This window comes from Drosophila montana, unplaced genomic scaffold (assembly GCF_035044405.1).
Source record: "Drosophila montana isolate Dmon_TW-CO22-7 unplaced genomic scaffold, ASM3504440v1 contig_3438_1, whole genome shotgun sequence".
NCBI classification, from domain to species: domain Eukaryota; kingdom Metazoa; phylum Arthropoda; class Insecta; order Diptera; family Drosophilidae; genus Drosophila; species Drosophila montana.
The window spans coordinates 571,683-599,362 of NW_026998322.1; the positions used below are offsets into that span (position 1 = coordinate 571,683).

General features: G+C 38.5%; 2 protein-coding genes and 1 long non-coding RNA gene across 11 annotated transcripts; 2 read left to right on the forward strand and 1 right to left on the reverse strand.

The window, feature by feature from the left end:
* The first annotated feature begins 1,529 nt into the window (after positions 1-1,529).
* On the forward strand, positions 1,530-22,131 carry LOC135434790 (putative uncharacterized protein DDB_G0282129). Its single transcript, XM_064691483.1, is given in 7 exon segments — positions 1,530-1,580; positions 3,366-3,460; positions 3,892-3,972; positions 16,261-16,707; positions 18,118-18,420; positions 20,757-20,879; positions 21,057-22,131. Coding segments are annotated over 3 exon segments (1,236 nt in total). The 5' UTR covers positions 1,530-1,580; positions 3,366-3,460; positions 3,892-3,972; positions 16,261-16,707; positions 18,118-18,204; the 3' UTR covers positions 21,954-22,131.
* Positions 19,753-22,176, reverse strand: LOC135434791 (uncharacterized). Of its 9 annotated transcripts, none has more exons than XR_010437289.1 (3): positions 22,036-22,163; positions 20,384-21,823; positions 19,753-19,899 (listed from the first exon to the last, which is right to left on the reverse strand). It is a non-coding gene; the product is annotated as an uncharacterized LOC135434791 (long non-coding RNA). The 9 variants fall into 9 exon arrangements; XR_010437291.1 differs by lacking the exon at positions 19,753-19,899 and having other exon boundaries at positions 20,344-21,478; positions 21,552-21,823; XR_010437292.1 differs by lacking the exon at positions 19,753-19,899 and having other exon boundaries at positions 20,344-20,981; positions 21,034-21,823.
* An 802-nt stretch (positions 22,177-22,978) lies between these two features.
* LOC135434793 (uncharacterized) lies at positions 22,979-27,540 on the forward strand. The gene is made up of 2 exons (XM_064691484.1): positions 22,979-23,092; positions 26,324-27,540. Exon 2 carries the CDS (start codon positions 27,010-27,012, stop codon positions 27,247-27,249), a length of 240 nt encoding a protein of 79 aa, XP_064547554.1. The 5' UTR covers positions 22,979-23,092; positions 26,324-27,009; the 3' UTR covers positions 27,250-27,540.
* Positions 27,541-27,680: the final 140 nt, after the last annotated feature.

A 27,680-nucleotide genomic window follows, 5' to 3' on the forward strand; every position in this document is an offset into this window, starting at 1 on the left:
AGTCAGTCAATAAGGTAGTCAGTCAGTCAGGACAAACACTTTTATATATAGAGATAATTTAAAAAAAAGTAAAATTTGTTAAATTGAACAGGTGCGTGTAAAAGTTCATAATTGTGGAGTATGTATGCATGTATGTGGGAGTGTATATGTATGTGTGTGTGTACGAATGTTTGCATGTATGTATGTATGTATGTGTATGTACATGTGTGTACGCACGAACACATGAATGCTTTCTTTAACTTAATACAGTCTAAGTTGTATACCACTGCGCTGCAAATTTAAACCAAACGAATTTTTATATGCTCTCCTCCTCGATTCTCATAAATTTAAGTAGGCCCTGCTGAAATTCAACAAGGCAGGAAACGTTGGCTCCAACGTCCGGTGGAGGAGCAGCTTGTGGCGGTGGAGCAGGAGCAGGTGGAGCGGGTAAGTAGATAAGTAGAATTGTATGTAGGTGTAGGTATGTATGTAGGTGTAGGTATGTATGTAGGTGTAGGTATGTATGTAGGTGTAGGTATGTATGTAGGTGTAGGTATGTATGTAGGTGTAGGTATGTATGTAGGTGTAGGTATGTCTGTAAGTACGTATGTAGGTATGTACATATGTAGGTATGTAGGTATGTAGGTATGTAAGTATGTAAGTATGTAAGTATGTAAGTATGTAAGTATGTATGTATGTATGTATGTATGTATGTATGTATGTATGTATGTATGTATGTATGTATGTATGTATGTATGTATGTATGTATGTATGTATGTATGTATGTATGTATGTGTGTATGTACATATGTATGTATGTATGTATGTATGTATGTATGTATGTATGTATGTATGTATGTATGTATGTATGTATGTATGTATGTATGTATGTATGTATGTATGTATGTATGTATGTATGTATGTATGTATGTATGTATGTATGTATGTATGTATGTATGTATGTATGTATGTATATATGTATGTATGTATGTATGTATGTATGTATGTATGTATGTATGTATGAGTGTATGTATGTTTGTATGTATATTTGTATGTATGTATGTATGTATGTATGTATGTATGTACATATGTATGTATGTATGAGTGTATGTATGTATGTATGTATGTATGTATGTATGTAACTATATGTAAATATATGCACATGCATATGCGCGCCAATTCAAAAAAAAAAACATTTCTATCAAATGCTCTACTACTCGATTCTCATGAATTCAAGTAGGCCTTCTGCAATCAGGCTTCTGCTTCAGTAGTGGAGGATGTGGTAACTTCAACAAGGAGGAGGCGGCTTCAGCAAGTAGGAGGAGATGGCGGCTTCAGTAAGAAGGGGACGGCAGCTTCAACTAGGAGGAGATGGCGATTTCAACAAGGAAGAGACGTCAGCTTCAAGAACGAGGAGGCGGCTTTTAGAATAATGGAGGAGATAGCGACTTTAACATGTGGGAAACGGCTTTATTAATGAAGCCACCTTCAACGAGGAGGAGACAACGGCTCAATATATATAATAACAATATGAGCGCAGACAACTGCTAACTGTGGCAGCTGAAAGAGATCACTTGGATACTCATCTCTATTTTTGATCAGGTATGTTACAAGATTAAACATTTTAGACTTGCATGTTCCTAAACCTGTCACGCATCATAGAAGAAAAGAGTATATATATTACAAAGAGGGTATAAAAAATAAATAAAAAACATGGGTAAAGTAAAATGCTTTAACATATTTTTAACTAGCGGGTTTGCCCAGGCCTTGCCCGTGGTACGTTTAAAGTAAATTCTCTCAAAGATATTTAAAAATGAGTTTGAAGCCGATCGGATAGTAAACCAATTTACCAATGTCTATATATAGGATATTTAAGGGTAAAATTTTCACATGAATTTTGACCAAGAATAATGTTTCGAGATTTAGATGCAGAATTGATCTGTAGGCCAAACCATGAACAAACAGCCAAACCTCGTGAAAATCGGAAGAGATTTGACCGAGTTATGGGGGTGGGACATTTTTGCCTATGTCTATATAGGATATTTGAGAGTACAATTTTCGCATGAATTTTGACCAAAAATATTGTTGCTAAATTTAGATACAGAGTTGATCTAATTGCCAAACCATGAACAAAAATCCAAGCCTCGTGAAAATCGGATGAGATTTGACCGAGTTATGGGGGTGGAACATTTTGACCTATTTCTATATAGGATATTTGAGGGTACAATTTTCGCATGAATTTTGACCAAAAATATTGTTGCCAGATTTAGATGCAGAATTGATCTAGAGGCCAAACCATGAACCAAAAGCAAAACCTCGTGTAAATCGGACGAGATTTGACCGAGTTATGGGGGTTGGAACTTTTGACCCATGTCTATAAAGGATATTTGATGGTACAATTTTCGCATGAATTTTGACCAAAAATATTGTTGCCAGATTTAGATGCAGAATTGATCTAGAGGCCAAACCATGAACCAAAAGCCAAACCTCGTGAAAATCGGACGAGATTTGACCGAGTTATGGGGGTGGGACATTTTGACCTATGTCTATATAGGATATTTGAGGGTACAATTTTCGCATGAACTTTGACCAAAAAAAATTTTGCCAGATTTAGATGCAGAATTGGTCTAGAGGCCAAACCATGAACCAAAAGCCAAACCTCGTGAAAATCGGACGAGATTTGACCGAGTTATGGGGGTGGGACATTTTGACCTATGTCTATATAGGATATTTGAGGGAACAATTTTCGCATGAACTTTGACCAAAAAAAATGTTTCCAGATTTAGATGCAGAATTGATATAGAGGCCAAACCATGAACCAAAAGCCAAACCTCGTGAAAATCGGACGAGATTTGACCGAGTTATGGGGGTGGGAAATTTTGACCTATGTCTATATAGGATATTTGAGGGTACAATTTTCGCATGAATTTTGACAAAAAATAATGTTGCCAGATTTAGATGCAGAATTGATATAGAGGCCAAACCATGAACAAACAGCCAAGCCTCGTGAAAATCGGACGAGATTTGACCGAGTTATGGGGGTGGGTAATTTCGACCTATATTACAGAATAGTAGCGGTAATACTCTGATATGGGCTGTGCTTTGGTCACCAATCGGTCAGTTAATAAGTCAGTTTTATATATAGAGCTAACTTAATGTTAAAACATTCATAATTGTGGAGTATGTATACATGTATGTGGGAGTGTATATGCATGTATGTGTGTATGAACAAATGTTTGTATGTATGTATGTGTATGTATGTGTGTACGCATGAACACATAAATGTTTTCTTTAACTTAACACAGTCTAAGTATTATACCACTGCGCTGCAAATTAAAACTAAACGTATTTTTAAATGCTCTCCTCCTCGATTCTCATAAATTTAAGTAGGCCCTGCTGAAATTCAACAAGGCAGGAAACGTTGGCTCCAACGTCCGGTGGAGGAGCAACTTGTGGCGTTGGAGCAGGAGGAGGTAGAGCGGGTAAGTAGATAAGTACAATTGTATGTAGGTGTACGTATGTATGTAGTTGTACGTATGTATGTATGTATGCAGGTATGTATGTAGGTATGTATGTAGGTATGTATGTAGGTATGCATGTAGGTATCTATGTGGGTATGTATATAAGTATGTATGTATGCAGCTATGTATTTAGGTGTGTATGTAGGTATCTATGTATGTATGTATGTATATATGTATGTATGTATATACGTCTGTATGTATGTATGTATCAGTAATTGTATGTATATATGGTTTTATGTATGTATGATTATGTTTCCATGTTTGCATAGATGTATACATGCATGTAAGGTTGCTTATATATATGTATGTATGTTTGTGCATATGTATGGAAGTATATATCTATTAGATCCTTTTTAAACCAATATTACTAATAAAATTAAATTTTTTTTCAGAGATTTATATATACAAAGGATTTCTCTGAAACACTAATAGAAGGAAATAAGCTAATAACTTGTGTGGATGGGAAATTTCAGGTAAGTATATATATATATATATAAATTATGATGAATGTTATATATATAAATAAAAATCTATGTTAAGACAATTCGGAGCTGGCTATTGACGGATTTTGTATAAGTCAAAGGCCACAGCTGCTACTAATTAGTATTACAAACGCATTTTAAAGTTATTTCCATTTGTTTGCTGCTACTTTGACTCTGTTTTCAGTTACTTTAATTGGACTGAAAAACCTTTGTAACTTATGCATATATATATATATATATATTACCTCATTAACCAATATTATTCAAAGTTACATTCCTCTTCTTCGGGTACTTGGCAAATAAATCTAATTATGTGACAGCTCTCACAGTTTGCATGACGTTGAGAGAGGCCGCAATGCATGTCAATAGGAAATTATGTTTGCAGCCTGTTTACGGCACTTACACTTGAGCACACTTTGTCCCCATGGTCCCCATGGTTCCTACATAAAATCAAATATTGTGGTTGCAGCCACTTGAGTCACAGCTACAGTGACAGCAGTAACAGTTGCAGTTACTTTGCCCCGATGACCGGAGCAACTGTCAAGCTTTCAGTTTGGTCTTGCTGTCACATGCTGCCACACCCACTAAAACACTTGTCAATTTGGGGCACAATTCATACTCGCCGCATTGCTGTAGAACAAGCAAATGCATAAAATGACCATAACATGGCTAACAACGCAAACACACACCCACACACACACACACACAAACACACACACACATAGGCACGTAGAGCGTAGGTTCTGTGTCGTGTCACCAATTTCAAGGCGGCACCTACAACAATCCTCTAGCCACAGCTGCGGGGCAGAGGCAGGCAGGCAGGCAGCTGAATTCCAATTGGAATGCACATGATGCAGCTGAATTAATTATTTAATTTAATTTATTGACTTATTTAACTCGATTTAGTGCCATCTCCTTGACAATCATTTGATTTACCACAATGAAATGCAAAAATTATGACCAGCGTTGCCAGACAGCCGCACAGAAGCCGAGCACGCAATTTCCGCTTTGTGTGTTTTTGGTAAACACAAAAACAAATGCTGGCCCGCCCAACAACAATAGTTGGCAAAATCCTATTAACTAAGAGCCCGAATATTGACCATTGCCTGGGAAGGGCGGCCACTTGGCTGTCCACTCAACGACTGACAAAATATTGGTTTAGTTTGGCTGCGTGCAGAATAATGAAATGTTTGTTTGATTGAGTGCCCAAACAAAAAACACAACAACAGAAGTAGTTTAGGCAGGAGGTGGGGGGCGATCAAATTGCCAGAAATCTAGTTGGATTTTTCATATATAACCCTAATAAGTTGTATTTGTATATTTTTTGGTTTGTGCGATGTTGTTATTGTTCTTGTTGTTGGTTTTGAAGGGCCGGCAACAGGAAATTGTTGCATGGCGTTGCCATATTATGCAAATCAGAGCTATTGAGCTGAGTTAAGCACAGTCAACAACCACAAAAGCAAAAACAACAGCAACACTGGCAAAGTGCAGCAACAAGCAAAAACCGAAAACCAAAAACCGAAAACCACTTTGCCAACTTATTTGTGGCAAGCAACATTTGCATGCATTGACGCATCATCATCGACACTGTGCATGCCTCTCGATATGTTAGTGTGAATGTGCGTGTGATTGTGTGTGTGTGTGTGTGTGTGTGTGCGAGAGTGCGTGTGTGTCCTTGTGAAAAGTAGAATTACATGTGTGCTGGATTGTTGCTGCTGCTGCTGTTGCTGCTGTCCACTTTTCGGCTGTGGTTTTTTTTATTGTTGTGTTTGTGTGAAAATGCGGTCCTTGACACACACACACAAGCCGAGGATAACACATGAACACTACATGCCAGCAAATTCATCCACACAAATCAATTGAAGTTTGCCAAAGGGCGTGGCAGACCCCAAATGTGTCAGCTCATATGTCAATTTGCATGGCATCCACATGCATCCACATGCCGCACAGTCCGCTGCACGATTGAAAAGTAATAAAAAGACTCAAATTTGCCATCGTTTAAGCGGCTCAACTAAAAGCAGAACATGGCAAGTGCAAATTAATATATAGTACATATCCATATATATTCATATTTATCAATACTCAAGTGGATGTGCGAGTGTGTGTGTGCGTGTGCGTGTGTCATTCTATAAAACTGTAGCTCTAGAGTATATTCTGGTTGTGTAACCAAATGAAAAAGTTGCTTCAATTTGAAATGTGAGCTGGCTTTAATTAAAAATTGTGCTAGGCTATCGAACAGAATTACAATACGTGCAAAATGCCATAAGAAATGAAGAGGTATTAATTAAAAATCTGCCGAAATGGAGTAGACAACAGATTACAAGAGCTTATTATTAGAGATGCATTCGATGTGCATTATATAATATGTGTAATACACAAGACGTAACTGTGGATGAGATATTTTTCTCTTATTTTAAAAGTAGTTTTCTAGAGCAGATAGATAACTTTTCTAACGATAGATATGATTGGAGTTTTGAGTCTAATTTCAAATGGTAGCAGAACAACTTGATATGGGAACCTAATACATATTCTGAATTTATCCATCAAATACTATATATAGAAAAAATTAGAAAATTATGAGTTCATGCGTGCATGCAAAAAACTTTGTTTATTTTATAAAAACATGTTTTCCCAAATTTTAAATACTACTTTACTTTTGTCAAGCAGTTAAGCAGGCATCTTCCTTAACTGCACCTAATCGCCGCCTTCTATTTCTAATCGTCTTATCCTAGAGCTCGCTTTCTCTCTCACTATATGTCTTTTTCCCTGTTGCCCTTATGTTAAAATATGAGAACTATGAATATATTTCGCACTTCTGCCTCGTTTTGGCCACCAGTTTATTAACAATTTAAGCGGCTTTTCGCCTTTTTTATTTGCCCAGTTGACAAATTTGAAGCTGCTTCAAAGCGCCGCTTTTAACATGGCTAACACACTCAAAGGTGTGCAAGTGTGTGTGTGTGTGTGTGTGTGTCTGGTAAGTAATCAACGCATCCATTTTGAGCGATTATATTTCACAGTTGGCAGACAGAGACACACACACACACACGCACACAGAGACAGATTTCAGGGCACCTTTGAGTGCTTGGTGAGGATCATTTTACAATTTGTGTGCCAACACTGCGGCATGTGGTTAGGTTTTTCAGGATGAGGCCGTGGACAGTGTTCAAAGTATTGCCCCATTAAGCTGCGCAACAATGCACACACTAACACACACACACACACACACACACTGATGCACAGCAGCTGTTTTGTCGAGTAGTCGAGTATTTGGGGTCTAATTACAAAACACAAATGCTCCATAATTTCAAAATCAAACCCCTGATTGTTGGCATTCTAGTGCCTGTCATTGACATGCATGATTTCGTAATTTAAACGGCAATCAGGTTTAGCTACCCCACCCTCCCCCCTCCCCCTCCCTGCACCAATGCAACGCCACATGTCAACAGTCAGCAAACTTCTCTGTCAGCAAAATCATGCAAAATGTCGCATTGGGGCAGACTCGTTGCGCACACGAGTGGATTTCCATAGATGAATTGGCGGGGCGTGGGGTGGGGTGGGGTGGGGCTGACTGTCTGCCTGATTGCACCGACTGTCCGGCCGTCTGTCTGTCCGTCTGTCTGTCCGTCTATCCGTCCGTCTGTCTGTCTGTCTAGCAGTTGTTCAATGCCCCATTCAAAGTTTATTGATTTCGTTCGAAATTGACACTTGCGCATCTTTTTTGTGCGTTGCGCTTTTGTTGCCCCTTGTCACTGAATTGGCCAATTGATAATTTGGCTAATACCCAAATGCTTAACATATGCGTTAGCTGGCATTAGCCACGCCTACTTGTGGCCTAATTAACGAGCCGCAACTTCAACAGCCGCCAATCGGTGGCAGCTCACTCAAGTGCAACCAAATGATATTGCATTATCTGGGAGGGGGCAGTGTCGAGGTGGGAGGGCGCGGAAAATTACTTGTAAAATTCAACTTCTCAGCGTGCCCCTCATTTAGATGGACCACTTAAGAAGCAACTGCATTGCAAAGGGATTCCGAAGCGATTCAAGTTTGTGAAGCTGTTGGCGCAAGATTCTTCCAAATATATCGCAGCACAAATGCCAAGCGATTTGCTCACAATTTATTATTCATTTGTTTTGATACCCTGTAACCACTGACAAAGACTTAGAGTTGTTATGTAACAGGCAGAAGAAGGTCTTTCGATCTAAGAAAAATACATGTATTTACACATTCTCTATCAGCATCAATATTCGAGTCGTTCTAGCCTTGCCCGTCTGTCCGTCTGTCAGTCTCAGATACAAGAGGTAGAAGTTAAATTATCGATAACTCCTGCCATTTTTGCGCTATCGATAACAGCCTAAGTTCTCATATAGCATACACATATCCAAAATATTTTATTTACTTTTTCAAAATTCAAAGATTTTCAGAGGTTTCTGTTCATATTTTGTGACCCAAAAAGCTTCGTAAATTTCGAAAATTAGGCTTAAGCAACTCATCGCTTTTTACAGGGTATCTCCTAATCAATCTTAGCTAGATCAATCTAACTTGTTTTTGTTTATCAAATCGACAGCTGTGAATTTTTCATTTGATTTGAGCTGTCAACAGCAAAAGGCCAGCTGACACACGCACACACAGACACACACTTACACACTCACACACTCACATTCACACGCACACACACATGCACACAATATTATAGGTGTCAATGGCAAGTAGAAAGAAACAAAGATATATGGTTAGCAGCGCGGGGGCAGGGGGAAACACATTGTCATACAATTTATTGCAATTGAAATCTGAGCAGCTTGTGTGACCCTTGAACTCTGCCGCAGGGCTTCGGCTGGGTGTGACAAATGCAAGCACAGGTCAAATGCCAATTGCTCTTTGGCTACGCGTGCTGTTTACATAAAAAGATGAAATAACAAATATTGTAAAGTGGGCGAATATGAGATAAATATAATTTACAAGGCTTGACCGGAATAATAAAAACAATTATTGGGCAGTGCTTTCTCTAACCTCCCACATTTGGGAATATCTCATACCTGAAAAATCTCTATGTTTGTTTTCCGATTGTAATTAAATATTCAGGGTAATCAAAAGTTAATGCATATATGAGAAAAAAGCTAGGCAACTCCTTTCATTTTATAATTATTTATTTTATATTCATTTTATATTTTCGGGGAATAAGCAGAAGTATGCTAAGAGTACAATATTTGTAATCTCTCTATGCTTCACTTAAAATTAGGTGCACCTAGCTTTTATGATATTCGAGTCTTAAAATGGTGCTAAAACCCACTGATATCGATTAGGTAGTAATCTTCGATAATTTAAAACAAACGATAACAAATTTGCCAACATTTAAGATCTCTAGTAGTTATCGAACAAAGCCAGTTCGATAATGATTAGCAGTTGATGCTGATCAATGTTATATACCAGCCACTTTCTGCACGTCACATATTTTTCCATAAAGTTTTAGGTCCTGTTTTCTGCACAAGCTTAATTCCGCAGACAAATTTTAAAATATTTACTGTTTTTTAAAAACACACCATTTTAGTTAAATTCCCTTTTCAACTCATATACAGTTAAATTACCATTTTTCTAATCTCAAAAGGTTGTGGCAACTGGTTTGAAAATTAACTTTTGAAGCTTTTTCATTTAGCCAAGTTGCAAACTAAAGCTTTTGAGCTAGGCTGATGCTGCAGCTTTTATGGCAACGAAACTTGGTAATTTATAGTCATTGAATTATAGCACAATTATTTAGCTCTGCTATAAATATGAATATAAATGCAACTGTTATATTTAAGGACTAAATATAATTGGAGAGTTCTAAAAAGGAGCTGCTGTACTAATTTTTTATACAACAACTTTCAACAATTTATAAAAACAAATTAGCAAATACTTTAACCTTGCGCACATTGTTGATGTAAATCAACTCAACAATTTATCAGCTTAGTGAAAAAATAAATACATTTTGTTGTGCTAATTATCCCACGGCAATAAAACAATAACAAATCGAATGCCATTGCCAAAATAAGGGGAAATACAATAATAATAAGCAGACAAATGGCAGTTCAATAAAAAAGTACGCAGACCAAGCAGCAAAAGGCCGCATTTGACTGAAAGTTGTTTATGGCCAAAACAAACGCAGCTAACAACAAATGGCCAACAACACCAACAATGGCCAGTTGCAACATCGCCGGCTGAGTCATGCAACAACAACAACAACAACAACAACAACAACAACAATGCGAGCGGATAAACTGAAGGTGTCATCTTCGATCAGCGCTCGTGATTGGGAGGCGTCCAAGTCCAACGTCAAAGGTCGCGTATCCATTGCACCTCGGGAAGCTGACAGCACAGCCACCAAATCCAAGCTGGCGATTCACACGAAACTCGCTGCTCATTGAAGCGTTTTGCCTGCTGCCGCTGGCCGCTGCTTAGGCTGTTTAAGGTCTTTTATGAGTCTTACATAAATTTACAACCCAATTAACGAGTGCGCGTTCTGAGGCATCATCGAAAATCGGGCTGCCTGGTCAGCTGACCTTGTCGGCATTTTAATGTGCTTCAAACTGGCTACGATTTTGAATGCAGGCCACAACAAATCGTGGCTAAGACGTTGACCAACTATGCTGTGCACCACATGGCGTATGCTGTATATTTAGCAAGTGCCACAAGTGTTGCAGCCACAGCTACAGCTGCCGTTGCTACGTTCTTATACCCTTGGGGAGGGTATTTCAGTTTGGGGAGATAGCCACGACTCCATTAGGTATACATAATCCAGATCTGTATCAACAGTCAAGTCTATAGAGCCATGTCCCTCAATTGCTTTGCAAGTTATAGTTCAAAGTTCGGACAACTATATATTGTCACAAATGTATTTATTTACCAGGATGGTTTCTCATACATTTCATGACTTTGATTATTTATGATTATTATTTATATTTGATATATATAGTTTAAATTTAACTTTCTTTTAATGAGTTCTTGCCCAACATCACAAATCAGACTATCGATTATTCCTTATTTCTAGTAATTAACATGTGTCGTATACTTCTATCTTATACGAACTTTCGATCTGTCTTTTGAAAATATATCATAAAATTTCGAAACATTCCTAAAGCTGGTTTTCCACATCCTTAAAAGCAGTCTTTGCTTCAAAAGACTTGCTTGGGCGAAAACTATTTATGCTTAATTTAACAAAGAGAAAAGGGTTTTAGTCTACTTTCTTGGCAACTGGCTTGTCATTTGCTTTGTTTAATTATTGTTAAGACAGAGATCCGTTTCGAGTCAAAACCTTGATAGAAACAAATTCGAGTAGCATTAAAATATAGCCCACAATTGCTATATTCAGTGAATATTATTCACGCAAGGGTATATAATATTCGGCATGCCGAAGTTAGCTGTTCTTATTTGTAGTTTTTTGTCGCCAACAATTTATTGAGTGCCGCACTGAAGAGCTGGCCAATAGTATTTGGCCAACTCGTTGCTGCATTGACCCTGTTCGCGCCTCGTTATAGTTTCAGTTGCCCACTCCCCCCTCTCTGCTTGCCCCCGCTGCTGTTACCCAGCTGTGGTTGGCATTTTCAATATTCCGGCCGAACTCAATTTGAGCTGTAATCATTTTTGTCTTCCTTGGCTTTTGGCTGGCATTTTGTGTTAAATTTCGCCGAAAGCGTTTGTCTATCATCGTCTGCTCTAAAGCGTCATGATTATCATTTGTACTTGTCCAACTTATTTTTGCTTGTTTTTCTATTTCTGTTGTGCCTTCTTTTGTTGTATCTGAATATTTTTCAATGGAATTGGTAGCCGCTCTGCCTTCAATTGTTTTTTGGTACTCTTTGGCCTTCTAGCTCGATGTTCGAGTCGCTTCAATCATCTTCAATCTGTTTGTTGTTGTTGTTGTTGCTATTGTTGTCGCAGCTGTCCATCAGCGCAGCATTCATCAACTGTAGTTCAATAAATTTTTATGGCATTTTTCTTGATATTTTTTTCGCGTTGCAGTTCATAATTCATGTTTGGCTTTTACAATTTTGAAAAATTTGACAAATTCGTTAACAAAAATAATGTTTTATTGAAAATAGTTAATGACAGCTTGAAACAGAATAGTAATTAGGCATAGTTAGATCTATTGAACATCTTGTGAACAAAATTGAATGTGGCTGAATTTGAGATTGAATTGCTTGAGGAGACTTGGCCAGATCGTTTCAGCTGTTAATGGGAACCAAGTATAGCTCGTCATGATACTCCATTTGCCAAACATTTACAGGCTATAGAATTCAATGTAAATATCATTCTTATATGAGAATTATTTGAGTTTTGTAATATTTGCCTTTATGCAATGGGATTCCCTAATAGATAGCTTGGCAAAGCTATCAAGCTCTAACTGGCCCTTGCCCGACCAATCTCTTGCAGAAAAAACCCCCACCATGACACACTCAACCCAATTTAGGAGCTTGACATAATTTATTTGTCACTTGGACTAATGACTACAATTGTCGGCAACTGAAAATCAATCAAGGCACAAAATTGTAAGAGCTCCAGTGACACACTCCCCCGCATCCCAACTGCCCGATTTGGTGTGTCAACACTTTCGCCTAATCCTCGGCAAATGGCGCAAACAAATGTGACAAATTATTTGGCAAACGCTTTGAATTCAATTCGAGCTGGCGCTCAATTTCAAGTAGAAGAAACTGAAATAGCAGAAGTTCAGTTTAGCGAAAAGTCAGCGTGTGTGAAATAGCTGGGCCGCAAAGAAGATGGGTGAAAAAAAACAAAAAAAAAACAATAAGCGAGTTTGATTACAAAACTTCGACAATTTGCCACAATTTGAATGAGAGTGAGAGAGAGAGAGAGAGGGGGAGAGAGGCGGCCGAAATGCTGCGATCCGATATAATTTGGCAACCTTTGCGATGATGTATGATATTTGGTTTGATTTCGGTTTTGGTTTCGGTTTTGAGCTTGGGCTTGGGCTTGGGTTTGGCGCATTGCGCAAACGGCTACCTGAGAGTTTTGGGGCTGAAGCTGATGTTGATGATGCCCCCAACTCGTTTGTTGTTTGGGGCGGATGTGGCATGTGCCACGTTTGTGGCTGCATAGGATGTTCTCCGCCCGACTGTTTAGCATATTCATTGTTGATCGCAGCGCCATGATAATTATAATTCCTCGTTTCATTCTCGTTTTCTATTTACTGCCTTTAATTGCCTTCCTCTTTTTTTTTTTTGTTGCTGCTGCTGCTGCTGTTGTTGCTTTGCATAATTGCATTGTTGTTGCCGAAATCATCATTAGAACTTTTATTTGCACAATAATCAGCTAACTGCAGCTGCATTGTGTTTGTGCAACGCCAAAACCATTGAAAGGAGCAAAAAGCGGCCAAAAACGGAAAAAATCGGAAAAATAAAAAAGTAAGCTCTAAAACCAGAACAATGAGAACTTAAAACGGCTGCTCAAGTGCGTTTATCAAGTTGCGGTCTGTTTAGGAAGCAGTTTTTATTTCTTCTCGTTTTTTATAAGCAGGATTTTAGCTTGAATAATGTGCGCTCCAAGCGAATTAATGATGTGGCATGCATTAGGAATAGGAACTAGCTGAAAGTTGCATCAACAGCTAGAAGCTTGAATAAATACATAGTGTACTTTGAATTCGTAAAGTTAAGCTAAAGAGCTACTGTCTGAAGGGTCTTTTGTACCTTTTCTTTCTGCATGAATATATTGAATGAATATATGTCTCTCTCTCTACTGGGGCTCTTATATAATATACATAATATACAATGTATATATATTCAGAAGTTATTCTTTTATATAATCCATTAAGCATTGTATGTATAAAATATATTGTTACTTAAAAATTCTCAGTCTCATTTTAAGCCTGACAAAACATTAGCTTTAAGTACACTTGCCTATGAATATACTTAAATGTCTTTAGTTGATTCTTAAAAGGGAAGTACATGACACCTAAGCCTGATGAGCTCATTCGCCTGCCTATATTAAAAAGCCATTTCATAACTAATTTAATAAATTATTTAGCGTCTTGGCCGCATTAACAAATGGCCAAATCAAAAACCCAGCATAGCAAAGAAAAAACCATTTAAAATGCGCTAATGCTCCATAAAGTTGACAGCAGAATAAAAAACGACGCACACAGAAAATCGCACAACAAGTGTCAACCACAATGAAAGTCAAGCCAAGTCGGCCCCATATATACATATATATATATTTGTATGCATGTGTGTACATAATTACTTTATCATTGTTTTCGTCACGTATTTGAAACAATTTTCAAGAAGCAGCTGCCGCTGTTGGTGCCACCTCCGCTTGGTTAAAAGTCAAGGTTAATGCGGCCAGCCAAATTATCCGGACGTTCAAGATGATGGCACATGTTGTGTCGGCTATAGTCCATGCCCCATTCAAGGGCAGCCCCCCGTCAATTATCAACGGGTATTCGAGACGAAAAAATAAACAGAAATATAATCTGCGGCAGCGTGTGAAACAAGTGTTAAACTCCAATAAAATATGGCTACAAGTCATCAGGCCTATAGAGCTATATTAATTACAGCTCACATCGGTTGAGTTGAGTTCAGTTGAGTTCAGTTGAGTTGAGAAATGCCAGCAACCAACGCCTAATGATAATAGGTATTTGAAATTAAGCCATGCAGCAGGTACGCTGCCATTTTCAGCTGCCAGTCGCAGCAAATTTAGACTTTTCTTGTTTGCAACCGCTGTGGCAGTTGCAATGACTGCGCTGATTAAGGGAATTTCTCACAGACATATAAAAAATATATATAAATAACTGGAAAACTAAGCCAACAGCAGCAGCAGCCGCATTGCCAAACGTTTCTTGTTGCTGTTATTAGTTGTAGCTGCCGCAATGCTTTTCTCGAAGGTGAACCAGAATGAGTCTCAGTCGCAGTCTCAGTCTCAGACTCCGGTCGCACTCTCAGTCTGCATCTCAGTCACAAGATTCGTCTCTGCATGAGCTTCAATTGAAGCGCACTGAAAGCCATCTGCAGCCGGCAGTGGCCGTCGATATATTCCTTGGCTCAATTGCCTCAACCGGATTGCCACTGCACATCTTTTGAAAGTGAGCGGCTGTCGCTGGCTGCTGCCTGCTGGCGGCTGGCTGCATCAATTCTAGAGCGAATGTCTGCTGTAAATTTATTGCCGTGATTTGATTTTAATTAGTTTAATTTATGGTAATTTAAAATGGAAATTGCGCTGCGGCGTGGGTTTTTAACATCAGGGATTTGCGTAATTAAAGCGCTTAGCAGCATTAAACGGCATCCGGTAGATAGTTTAGTTGCTCAAGCTCTTACATGGAATTAAATCCGAGAACCCATTAAAAATTATATACTCTTTGGTGGTATTAATATTGTCTTTCTTAAATTTGAGTACATTTAACATATGAGAGTGTCTGCAAAAGTTTTCTTTACCAAGTTCGTTGCCTCCGTCCTTGGTTTTCTTAATAATTTCCCAATTTTTGCCTATAATCCAATATTAATTCCGGTTCTTATTTATCTATTTACTCGTTAACAGATAACAAATGAGCTATTAAGTTTGACCTTATGAGAAATTTAAATCATATCGCCATTCATATTATATACGTTTGCTTATCAATTCGCAAGTTCGTTGCCTTAGTCTTTTGTTTTATTTATTATTTTCGAACGAATCCAATCTCCAGTTCTTTTTTATATATTTAGTCGCTTACAGATAACAAATCAACTGCCCAGTTTGATCTTATGAGAAATTCATAGCACAATTTCCTTTTTCAAGTTTGTTGCCTAAGTCTTTTGTTTTCTTATTAATTTCCGAACGTCTACCTAGAATCCTATATTAACTCCAGTTCTTATATATCCTTATATCCTCATTTACAGAAAACAAATCAACTATTATATCAGTTTGCCTTTCAACTTGCAAGTTCGTGGCCTAAGTCTTTTGTTTTTCCTTATTAATTTTGAATGTCGCGTTGTTAGCCTTTTATATGCTTCAGCTGCTAATCATTCAACTAACTCTATTGATAATAATTAATAATAGCAATTTTTTAATAGCTATCAACTAGCCAGTTCGTTGCCTAAGTCTTTCGTTTTTATCACATTTAATCGCTGCTAATTGCAATCATTTCAGTGCAATGCCGCAATTAAACACTGTTACAGTCTTACAAGTTCGTTGCCTAAGTCTTTTGTTTGGCTTTCATCAATGGCTCACAAGCCGATATGAAAAATTTGCACTAATTTTATTTATTTATTTAATTTTTTTCTTTGCGACACAAAATATGCCAAAAACATAAACAAACAAAAGCCGCAAGCACAACAAAGCCCCCAACAATGCTGCAATGCGGCGAGGCTGCGGCATCTGCCACAGCGCCAACTATTTGGCGATGAATGCGAGCCAAGAGACGAACCAACTCGAGAGCCGAATGAGCGCCAATTGCACGATGATTTAGTTTCAGTTTCGGCTGCTGCTCGCAGAGCTGACGATGACGATGACGACGGCGATGTCGACGATGACGATGAGTTTGCTCTTTGGCAATTGCGGCGGCGGCGACGGCGGCTCCAGCAATGACGATGACGCTGTGCATTTTCTGTGTGGAGCTGCGCTCATCTATTGGCCCCCAGCCGATGTTAACGGCGCCGCGCTCGACCTGCTCTTGAGTATAAAACTAAAATTGATGCGAAATTTTTTCTAACTTTTGCATCAACTCCAAACGCGGCAACACGTGCAGCTAGCAGCTCGCGACCCAAAAACGTACGAACAGCAGAAAAAAATCAAAATAATAATAACAACAACTATCAACAAACATATCAAGAGTTTTTCAAGTGTGCGGTTAAGTGCGTGGCTCTTAAGTTGAGAGATTAATTACGTAAAATTCAAATGAAAACAAAATATATAAACCTATATAAACGAACGGCAGAGAATTGTTAAATTAATAATATGAATAACACTAAAACTTAAAAAAGATACTCCTTTATTGAAAAATAATAATTACATTTTTTTAATTAAACAATAATGATAAATAATCCAATTTGGTTTAGTTTGATCAAATTGAATTGGGTTTAATTGAAAAAAAATATCCAATGATTAAATTTGGTTTAGTTTAATTAAAAAAACTTATTTCAATGGATTATTAATATGAATTGATGAAATACATTCATTGAATAGCTTAAAGACAAATGTTGTATAAAAACCTAGGAATACTAAAGGAACAAAAACAAAACAGAGTATTTTCGGTTCCAAGAACATAATCTGAAATATTTTAGATAACTGATATATGAATTTATACAACTAAAGTAAAGTATTTACTGTACGTTTCAAAGGGAAAGTGTTGCACCCAAGAGCTGCGAGTATAGCTGAATGATTATCAGGAATAAACGATGCTTATTCTTATATATATAGAAATGACCTTCAATTTTCCTTTAATTAAGACATCATAACTGAACTGCCAATAGGACTAAGTAGAATTGTTTTCTTTCTATTAACTTCATAGTTAAAACAAATCAAACTACTTAATTAACTTTTAAACAAAACTTTTCATACATTTGCCAATAGCTGACCTTATTCCAAGATACTTAGACTCTGCTAAATGCTTCTTCAAATGAACATCTTTTCAATTTGTCTGTTTCCCAACGAATACAATCTCTCAATTAAATAAAATTGACTCTGTGTAATTATCACCCACAATCGTTGCGCATGCCAAGTTAATCAACCATTAAACGTAATCAAAAAACTATACAAACTGTATTCAAAAGGCTAACGCCAAGTGGCAAGAAGTGAATGTTGTTGTCTACAGCAGCAGCTCCTGGCAAGGCAACCACAAAAAAAAACAAAAAAAAAACACCGCAACCACAAATGCCCATTACCATTTGCGGCAAGCATAAAATTCCAAAACAGCCGTGCCATGCCATGCATCAGAAAATAATAAAAATATAAAAATGAAATCTAATTACATGCCAAACCAAAGAAATAACACTACAGAAGACATCGCTTCTGCTTGGGCCGAATGCAATTTTCCAATTGCAGCTTCCTTTCTAAAAATGCGCGCAGACACACACACACACACACGATTACACACAAAGTGGTTGTTGTGCATGTATATAACATCTAATAGCACTTAGCTTAGCTCGTCTTTTTTTTCTCTCTTTCGATTTTGTATTTTAGATAGCAACAACAACAGCGAAACAAACTCAAAATCACATTTAAATTACGTATACGCCGCGTAGCCGTAAACCCAAAATCACAGACATCATGGCAGCCGCAACAACAGCGAACAAATCACCACAACAACAACATCAACAACAGCAACAACAACAACAACTAGATAGCAGTCGGCAGCATCTTCATCTGGCTGCCAGCAACGGCAGCAACTACGCCGCCTCCTCGAGCAGCTTCTTTGCCTCCTGCATGTCCATCGCTTTTGTTGTCGTGTTCGCTGTGCTGCTGGCAGGAAACTGTGTCAATGGGGTAAGTTTGGGTGAACCCGAAGCTGCAACAACCTAAACCTTAGCTAGACTGGCCCGTCCGTCTACCTTTGTCGATTTGTCTATTTATTGCGCTTTGTCAATTATCTTTGCATTTATCGCCGAAATATTTTCCGCTCATAAAAGTTTATAAGCCTGGGAATGAAGGCGCATTAAAATTGAAAAGTTACGTTAAGTTTGATCACTTCATTAGCTCTATATAAACACGATATCAGCGCAGAACAGACATATCATGAGCAGCAGCAGGGCCAGCAGCAGCAGCTGCTGCAGTTGCTGTGGTAAAAAAAAAAGTGTCATCTTAGATAATTTCTATACTCATTCAAAGTAAAAGATTGCGCACACCATTTGTCTCTTGTCTGATAGCGATCTACACACAGCTAACAACAACAACAACAACGAGAACAACAAACTCCCACGCAAAGTTGCAGCCGCAGTCGCCTGAGTGGCAACAACAATAACAACAACAACAACCATGCAATTGTTGCCGCAAACTCAAAAAAAAAAGTGGACCAAAAAGTCACTTTTTTTTCTAGACGTGGCTGCATGCGATTTTGCAAGTGCAACGACAACGACGTCGACGTCGACCTGTCTGCAAAGTGTTAGACATCTTCTCACGTCCGCAAACGCCACACCAGCAACAACATACACGAACCCGCGGCTCTTAACTCCCCCAAATTCCCCATTGCCCATGCCACATTTCCCATTGCTCAAGGTGTCGTCATCGTTTGCTTTTTACCGTCTTCTTCTGCTGCTGCCGCTGCTGCGGCTGCTGCGTTTGCCTTGTTGCCTCTTTTTTTGTTGTTGTCTTTTATCAATTAGCCTTGGTGCCCTGCTCTAGACAGCAACAACGACAACAACGAGGGCAATAACAAAAGCACAACAGCAACAACAACACAAAAGAAAGGAAAATTGCCCGCTTTGCTGTTGTTGTTATTGTTGCTGTGGAGTCTTCGTCGTCGTCTGGTATTTAAACAGGCAAACTACACCCCCCTAGGGGGCGGTTGCCCATTGCAGTTGGGTTACTGAGGCACTGGTCGCTTGTTGTTGTTGTTGCAGTTGAAAATGTTAAGACCTCATGCAAGTTATTAGCGTGCTGCAGGAAATCGCAGAGGTAATAAAAAAAGCTCTGTTAAATTGTTTGGTAAGAGCAGAAAATAGTTATCGAATAGTTAGCAAATACCAAATGAATAGTTATCGAAAAGTAAGTGTAATCGGAGAGTTGTCGATCGGTAATGAGACAATATTTAATTGACCCGCATGAACTGTTTGCTTCTCTTAAAATCGAATTATCGCTTATCGTTTTTATCCCTCACTTTTGTTCGCTTTACAACACTGCTTGTCAGCATAACCTCAAATGAAAAAATTAAAGATTTGCCTTTTGGCATCATTAACAGCCCACAGCCGTCAAAAAGAGTCCATCTATAGAGTTGGAATCCATACCAAACGATTTTCGTCACACGCCCTGCAAATAAATTTATTTAAGCGTAACAAACAACAACAACAACAATGAAAAGCTGGTGTGGAAAAATTGTATTTAGATTGGAATTGACGCAAGATCAAGATAAGTGAAAGACGGACCTGTGACATGCAACATGTTGCACAGACGCGACAGCCACAGGAATGGATATGAAAATGGAATGGCATAATTTTGCAGTGGAATCAGCCGCGAGATATGGAATGTTGAGCTGGTTAAACAAAAGAACAGAGTTCCTAACGCTGCTGTCGAATGTCGAGTCATGAGAATGTCATCATGTGTGTGTGTGAGTGTGTTTGTGTGCGATGTGGCTGCCACTTGGCCACGCTTTGTGGCTGTGTCGGCTTTTCATGGTTTCATACGCATGAGATTGACAGTTCTCTGTTGTTTTTAAAGTGGTTTTATTGTCACACACACACACACGCACACACACAGAGGCAGCCACCCACAATTGCACATTTTCAACACTCACTGATTCTTTTGTTGATCTCTAGCCAAGTTGTTTTTTTTTCTAAATATTTTTTGCTGGCTTTTCGACAGATTTTTCGGTTGATGCATTTGCATTTCAAATTTCGGTTGTGTTTCTGTTTCTCTTGATTTTTTTTTCGCGTGTACCAAAATTTTGTGTGGCAATTGTTTCAGGCTCGTAATTTGTTATTGTTTAGACATCATTTTGCTGTTGTTTTGCCATGATTTAAATGTGCCCTGCTTGAGCAATCAGCGGGCTCCAAATGAAACACCCAAACGAAGGTCACATGCAGCTCGGTTGCACTCGATGAGATAATTCACATTCCCATGCAATGTTTGTACTTGAAAGCCGCATCTCATTTTCGCTTCAATTGCAGCAAATTGATGGCTACATAGCTGGCGAGGATTATCCAGTCTACGATGCGGTGCCCAAGGGCTTGTCCTTCAACTGCCAAGGACGTCAGCCGGGCTACTATGCGGATACCGAGACAAGGTGTCAGGTGAGTCAAAAGGGGAAAGCTATCCATAACAATAGGCAGAGCATATCCAAGGGACGAATGAGGTGGATTCCATAGACAAATATCTGGATATCATTCTTAACTCTATGGATTGCATTCAAGTTTTTCGTTAAGAAACCAGTTTTGGATAATATACCAAACACATTATACGTTCCCAAGGTCTGGCACTGGTGTTTGCACTCTGGACACCAATACTCCTTCCTCTGTCCCAATGGCACCGTCTTCAATCAGGCTGTACGCGTCTGCGATTGGTGGTCGAACGTGAACTGCGCCGGCTCCGAGCAGTTGTATCAGAACAACGATGAGCTTTATCGCATACCAGAGCGCAGCCAGCAGCTGCAGCAGCAGGATGAGGTATGATATAAGGCTGATGATGAGTATAAGATTGGGACAGCACACACAACGGCGGCGGAGGCAGTGAATCGGCAACGAGGCGGCAGACAGCGACAGTTTCTGGCACAAAACAAAAGCAACATCAACATCAACAGCAGCAGCAGCAGCAGCAGCAACATAGATAAAAGCAAGCACATCAACAACAACATCAACAACAACAGAATCGTAGATAGCACCGCACCAACCAACTACAATAAAATGACCAAAAATAGTTTTAGAGGCAGCATGAGATACACAACCAATCAATCTCAATCGTCATACTCATCATCACAGCAGCAACAGCAGCAGCAGCAACAGCAACAATATAATTCTAGTAAAAGTAGCGAATATCAAAGTAGACACAATAGTGGCAGTAGCCGTAAGCAGAGCAGTAGAAATAAAAGTAAACAATTTAGGATAGGCAACGCGTCCTCTAGACATAGCAATCGCACCACAAGCACCCAACACAGCGGCGGCAGCAGCAGCAGCAGCAACAGCCGCAGCAACGGCAGCAGCAACAACAACTACAACAGCAAACAACGCGGCGCAATGCGCTACAATTTGAATAAATTTGAAAACGACGATGAGCTCAAGGATTATAAAAGTAAAATCAAAAATAAATACAACATCGATTATGATCATTCTTTGGATGAAGAATATGAAATAATTGAGGCCATTGAGTGAATCAAAAATAAAGAACATCTCACTAAAGCTTTGTAATTGTTGTTGTTGTCAAGTGAATGTGCTACAAATTGACTTTGCTTACCGCTCCCCAGTTGGCAAGTTTCCCAAATTCACTTTTGTAAATATATTATTTCTTGCACATTTCACCTTTATAAATCTTATGTACCTGCAACAAAATTGTAAAATAAAATGTATATAAAATATACTGCCATCTGAATTTACCTAATCTGCTTTTCAAGGCTCCTGTGATACTTGAGATGTGTTTACTAAAGACCTGCCTAAGTGCACCCCTTAGTATTTGTAGCTGTTGTGGTGCGTCAGGAAGACTCCCGGACTCCCTGCGGAGCGTTCCCTAAAGCAGCTGCTCCACCGCTCAGTTTGGGTATGCAATGAAATTTTTGATGTTTTTGTTCGTCTGCCTGTTTTTTTTTCACAAATTTTGAGATTCCAAACAAAATCAAAAAACGTGGTATGCAAGTCGAGTTCAAAAAGGTATAACTTTCCAAAGTCGGACCACTTTTAGCCGAATATAGGAAAAAAACGAAAAATCTTCAAAATTATAACGGCATTTTTTCGCTGTATTTCGGCCAAATAAGCCCCGATCTTGGAAAGATTGGTCTCGTTCGACTCGTGGTCACAGCCATTTTCAGCCAACATCGTAATTTTTGCAAAAACATAGAAGTTTTTCTCAAATTGGGCCATTTCTTAGAATTCAGATTTTTTGGTGTCAATCGATAGTCGGGATCCGTACGAGAAGAAAGAGGTATATCATTTCGTATATACCCTGTAAAATAAAATGTATATAAAATATTTGTTCCCTTCAGCTGCATAGTTTTGGGCGTTCGATTTAAGTGTTTGATATAATAGCTGCCTTAAGGCTCACTGCTATGTAACTCTAGCTTTCAGCTGCTCTTGCACAGCTGCTCTTGCGCACACTAGTGACATCTCTTTCTGACACACGTTGCTGTCGCTGTTTACTTTCAAAGCTCTGCTTGTTGATCAGCTGCTGATCATATGGCTATAAGCTTTGGAATCGTGGACGCTTCCAGTTTCCAGTTGTCAAAGTTAGCTGCTTGTATTTGGTCTTTTCTATTTTTGTTTACGCCTCAGCAAAATGTGCACGAATAGATAACAATAAGGTAAATATTAAATGTAGATTAAGCGTGCGCAAGAAGATGCTTGAATTATTATAATTTGGAAAAATTTTACTATTCTACTTTGGGCAAAATATTTTAAAGGTAAAAGGTTTTGTATGAAACAGCAAGAAGAAGCAGATGGTGAATGTGTTTAGAGTGTGATTTTGGAGTTTGTTCATTTTCTGTATGATATGCTATGTATAAAGTAGCTAGACTTGGCTTTATTTTGCTAACTAAAACAACAACAGGAAAAATTGGAAGGAATCAAGAATACAAGATTCCATTGGGAAAACATAACATGCAAATTAAGTTATTTCTAAAAACATGTTTGTTAGCTAAGATCTAAGTAATTTGATCAGTTTTCAACTAACAATTTATACAACCTCCCTAGCACCCACAAACAACAAACATCAGCTAGCAGCATGCGGAAACACTTAGATTAAAGCCATTATGTACTCAAACTTCAGGCCTACCTAATTATAAGTCAATTGTCAACTTTTGGTCATTAGGCGGCCGGGTGACACAATTTGCGCAATTAGCGAGTAGAAATGCGTGTCAGCCTGCCCCCGGTTCGCCCCACACTCCACACTCCATAATCCAAGCTGACCCTAGATATATATATAGTCGTGTCTACTTAAATGTTGGCACTGTCCGCGTGCGTTTCGGATTTATTTTTATTTTTTATTTTTACACGTTTTCGACTCGTTTTCTTGGCCCCTGCTCGCTCGCTGGTCACCCACATTTTAATGGGTTACTGTCAAGTAGCCAAAGCAAATACAGCAACAAATTAATGCCATGTACATTATATAAGTGCGTATTATTTATAAAACAAAAACCGTTTATTGTTGTTAAGGCTTGTGGAACTGCTTACTAATTAATATGCAGGCAAATAATTTACTATGTGACGCAAATGTCATGTAGCGAAGAAAAAAAGGAAATAATTATATTACTATATATGAGACGCAAGCAACATTTCGAGTATCAAACGAGTAAGAATGTTATAGGCAGAAGTGCCGAACTGAAAGATACCCTACAGCTAGAAAAGATATAAGAATATCACGACATTCTACTTGTTTCACGGAATATTGTTTCCCAAATAGTTTTTTTTTTATTCATAGGATATTTTTAGAATGTGCCTCAGAATTATATTGAGAAAATAAGTCGCTGGTTCGGTTCACAATTCGCACTAACTTACTGCCATTTGGTTCGGTTTGTAAAATTGATTCTCCACATTCTTAAGATCAGGTTTTGGAGGAAACCTTTGAAAGTCATATATGAACAATATTTTTTTAAAACAATTCAATTTTGTATTTTGTGTATTTTGCCCTTTGTACTGAAAATATGGAAAACCGTACATATTTTCATATGCAAAATACGGGCTATATTTGTTCTACACCCGAATAAGGCATTTACCAAATATGGTACAAATGCAATGATTGGGTATTAAGTTATTTTTGCTTTAGGCCTTAATCTTACTTAAAAGCTTTTAATTCTTGAAAAAATTCTGTCTTTTGACAAAGGGTTTGATTTAAGGTTAGATTCACATAAAGGTTGGATTCATAGTAAACAATAAATATGAATTGAAATTGGCTATACAGAATGTGCATTAGAGTGTGGAAAGTATGTGAAATAAATAGCTAAGCTAACGAAGATATATCTATATTTGATAATAATTATCCACATCTACCTGTTGTCCACATCAATATGCCCCTTTAAAAATTACTATGACTACAGGGTATTGAAATGTAAACCAAAACTGAGTATTTTTTCGAATAAGGTGAGAATGTCAGAGGGTCTACAAGCTGGCGCAGAAACCGGTAAGCGCAGATATATAGACGCGTACTCGAACTTATCAGAGACTGAAGCAACTGCCTTAGCGAACAAAATGCAAAATACAAAAAAAAAAAAACCCCAGTTCAGCGCCTGCGTTTCTGCGAATCTTGAAAGTCTGAAGTCTCAAGTTTTTCAGTTTCGCATCTTGAATCTAGTGTCTAGTTTGGCTCGGGTCTGCCGGTTGACATGTTGACAGCTTGGACTGGGGGCTGGCTGGGATGCGTCTTTGCCCGCGACTGTGGCTTAGTTTATGAGACAGTTCAACTTCAGCATTTGCATATTTTGTTTATTTTTTGTACACAGTCAGTCAGGAAGAATTCGACTTGCCAGTCGATGCACAAGAGTCCGCCAAGTGCCAAGTCCCAAGGCAATGAAGGCAATCCACCTTTGTCCATTTGTGAGACTGGTTTCTGTTTTTTCAAAATTGTTTTTATTTTGTGCATTGCATCAACTGCGGGTTTTTTGCGCATGCATTTTTAAATTAATGTAATATACTTTGTTTGGCTTTTTTATGCGCCGCATTTTCGCAACTGCCACAGCGGTCAGCCGTAGACGCATCCAAGTTGATGTTGATTTGTGTGCTTTAAATAATTGCTGCATTTATCAACCCAGCTCAGCTGCAACTCAAGTTGGAGGCGCTGTCGGGCAAAAGATACAAATCGTAGGTTAAGCTGATGTTGTGTAAGCGATTGTCAAGTGTATTGAAGATGCAATCGAGTTTTTGACTCGTACTTTGTGGCTCTCAACGCGCTTTAATTTGTCAAACTTGGCCAAGAGCCAGTGGTGTGGCCAAAAGGGGGGAGACACTGAATGCCAATTGATCTAGGAAGGTTGCTGTCAAGGTCAATCAAAGAGTTTAAGTATGCCCTAAGCTGAAATTGTCAGCTATAAATAGATAGCCAAAGAGATTACTTATGCTCAATCAAAAACTCCTAGGCCTTCATGATCAATTGGTATTTCTTGTAAGCTTGACATTTTTTAAAGTAACTATCCAATAAATAAATAGATCATAGCAAAGTCCGGTTTTTTAAAGCTCAATTATGTTTATATTAAAAGCTGACTCGGCTGCTTACAAATAACCAATTTATCTTTTACAGCTCCATTTATCACACATATTAATCAAAACTTTTACGACATTTCAGTCTCATATCATAATTTGTTGCTGTCGAAAAACCTGCCCCGACACGCCCTCTGCTCCAGTTTTGCTAATAAACAAATAACACAGCCTTATTTTCGCAATCCAATTTGTTTATTAATGTTGCCGTTATTTACGGCCTGAATCATTTATCTTCATCAATATTAGTTGCCCGCCTCGAAACAAATTAATTTACAATCAAATTAAAATGCGCTGAACATTTCTTTGTTGTCATTTTTTTGTTTGTTACTTATATATTTTTACAGGGCGCGCAAATAAAAGCAACTTAAATGCAACAGCAGCCACAATGGAGCTTAGCCTAACCGAAAACTGAACAAAATATAAGACAAAATTGTTCAAAGCTGCCTCACAAATTAACATAATTAAGGTGCGCGCATAATGATCAAATGACAATGTGAGAGATACCAAGAAGAAAAGAAAAAAGAAACAAGACTCTTTAAAAACTGAAAGCGGCTGCCGAACAACAACAACAATTATTACGAGTGTAAAAGGCCGAAATAGCTAAACACGAAAAATCAAAGCGAGGGATCATCAACACTATAAAATTTAAATGAGGCGACAACAACAACAGCAACACCAACTGGGACGGAGGCATCGCTGAGGCACAAAAGCGAAATGTGCATCTTTAACGCCACACTAATGCGCTGCTCCACACAATCAATACAAAGCAACAACAACGGCAACAACAATAGCAACGCGACAGCTACAACAACAATAACCACAACAATTGCATAAGCAACAAAGCGACTCCAAAGCGACGCCTCAAGCGACCTCATTTCAGCAAATCGCAATCTTTGCCCAGCTTGTCGACCCTACGCGCAGTCACTCGACCGGCACGGGGGGGTTGCGGGGTGCTGAGATCATTTTTTTCTTCTTCTGCTTTTCGCCTCACACATATTTGCATTGCGCATACGCAACGTTAGCCGGCGGCATGGATGCAATGGAGCTGCTGCATCAGCTATGCGTCAATATTGTTTGGATATTTAAGATCTATCTGAAATTTGCATTCATCACGGTGATCATATACTTGGTAGCCGAATGGTATATAGTGCGCTATGGCATCGAACTGGAGGATCAGCTGGATGGGCATGTGGCACCGAATGAGCGTCCGGCCTCGAATAGCACGCTGAGTAAAGTGTTTCGTTTCGTATTGAACTTCTTTATCATCTGAGAACTAGATTAACCACCTGATACACGCCTTAGCCAAGCAAGGTCAGCTCACAGCTCGTAAATCGAACTCGGATTCGTATTCGAATTCGGATTCGCATTCGAATCGATTGCGGAATTGCAATTCGCTTCGCGCGCTTTGTTTTGTTTTCGCCGCAACCGCCAAGGCCTGCAAGAGAATGTAAAGCCCAACCAGTTAGCATTATTCAAAAAAAAAACAATCACAAAAATCAAGTAAAATAAAAACAACAAATACATTCTTTTTCATGTAATTACGTAGCAACAACAAACAAACGGGTTGAACGACTTTTCGCTTTTAAAAATAACAATAAAAACTCAACTTTGAATGCATTTTGTTCTTTCAGCTCTTAACAAATGAGGTAAAACGTTTATTTTTAGGGTGGGGTTTTTGTAATTCCACGAAAATTGGGTCTT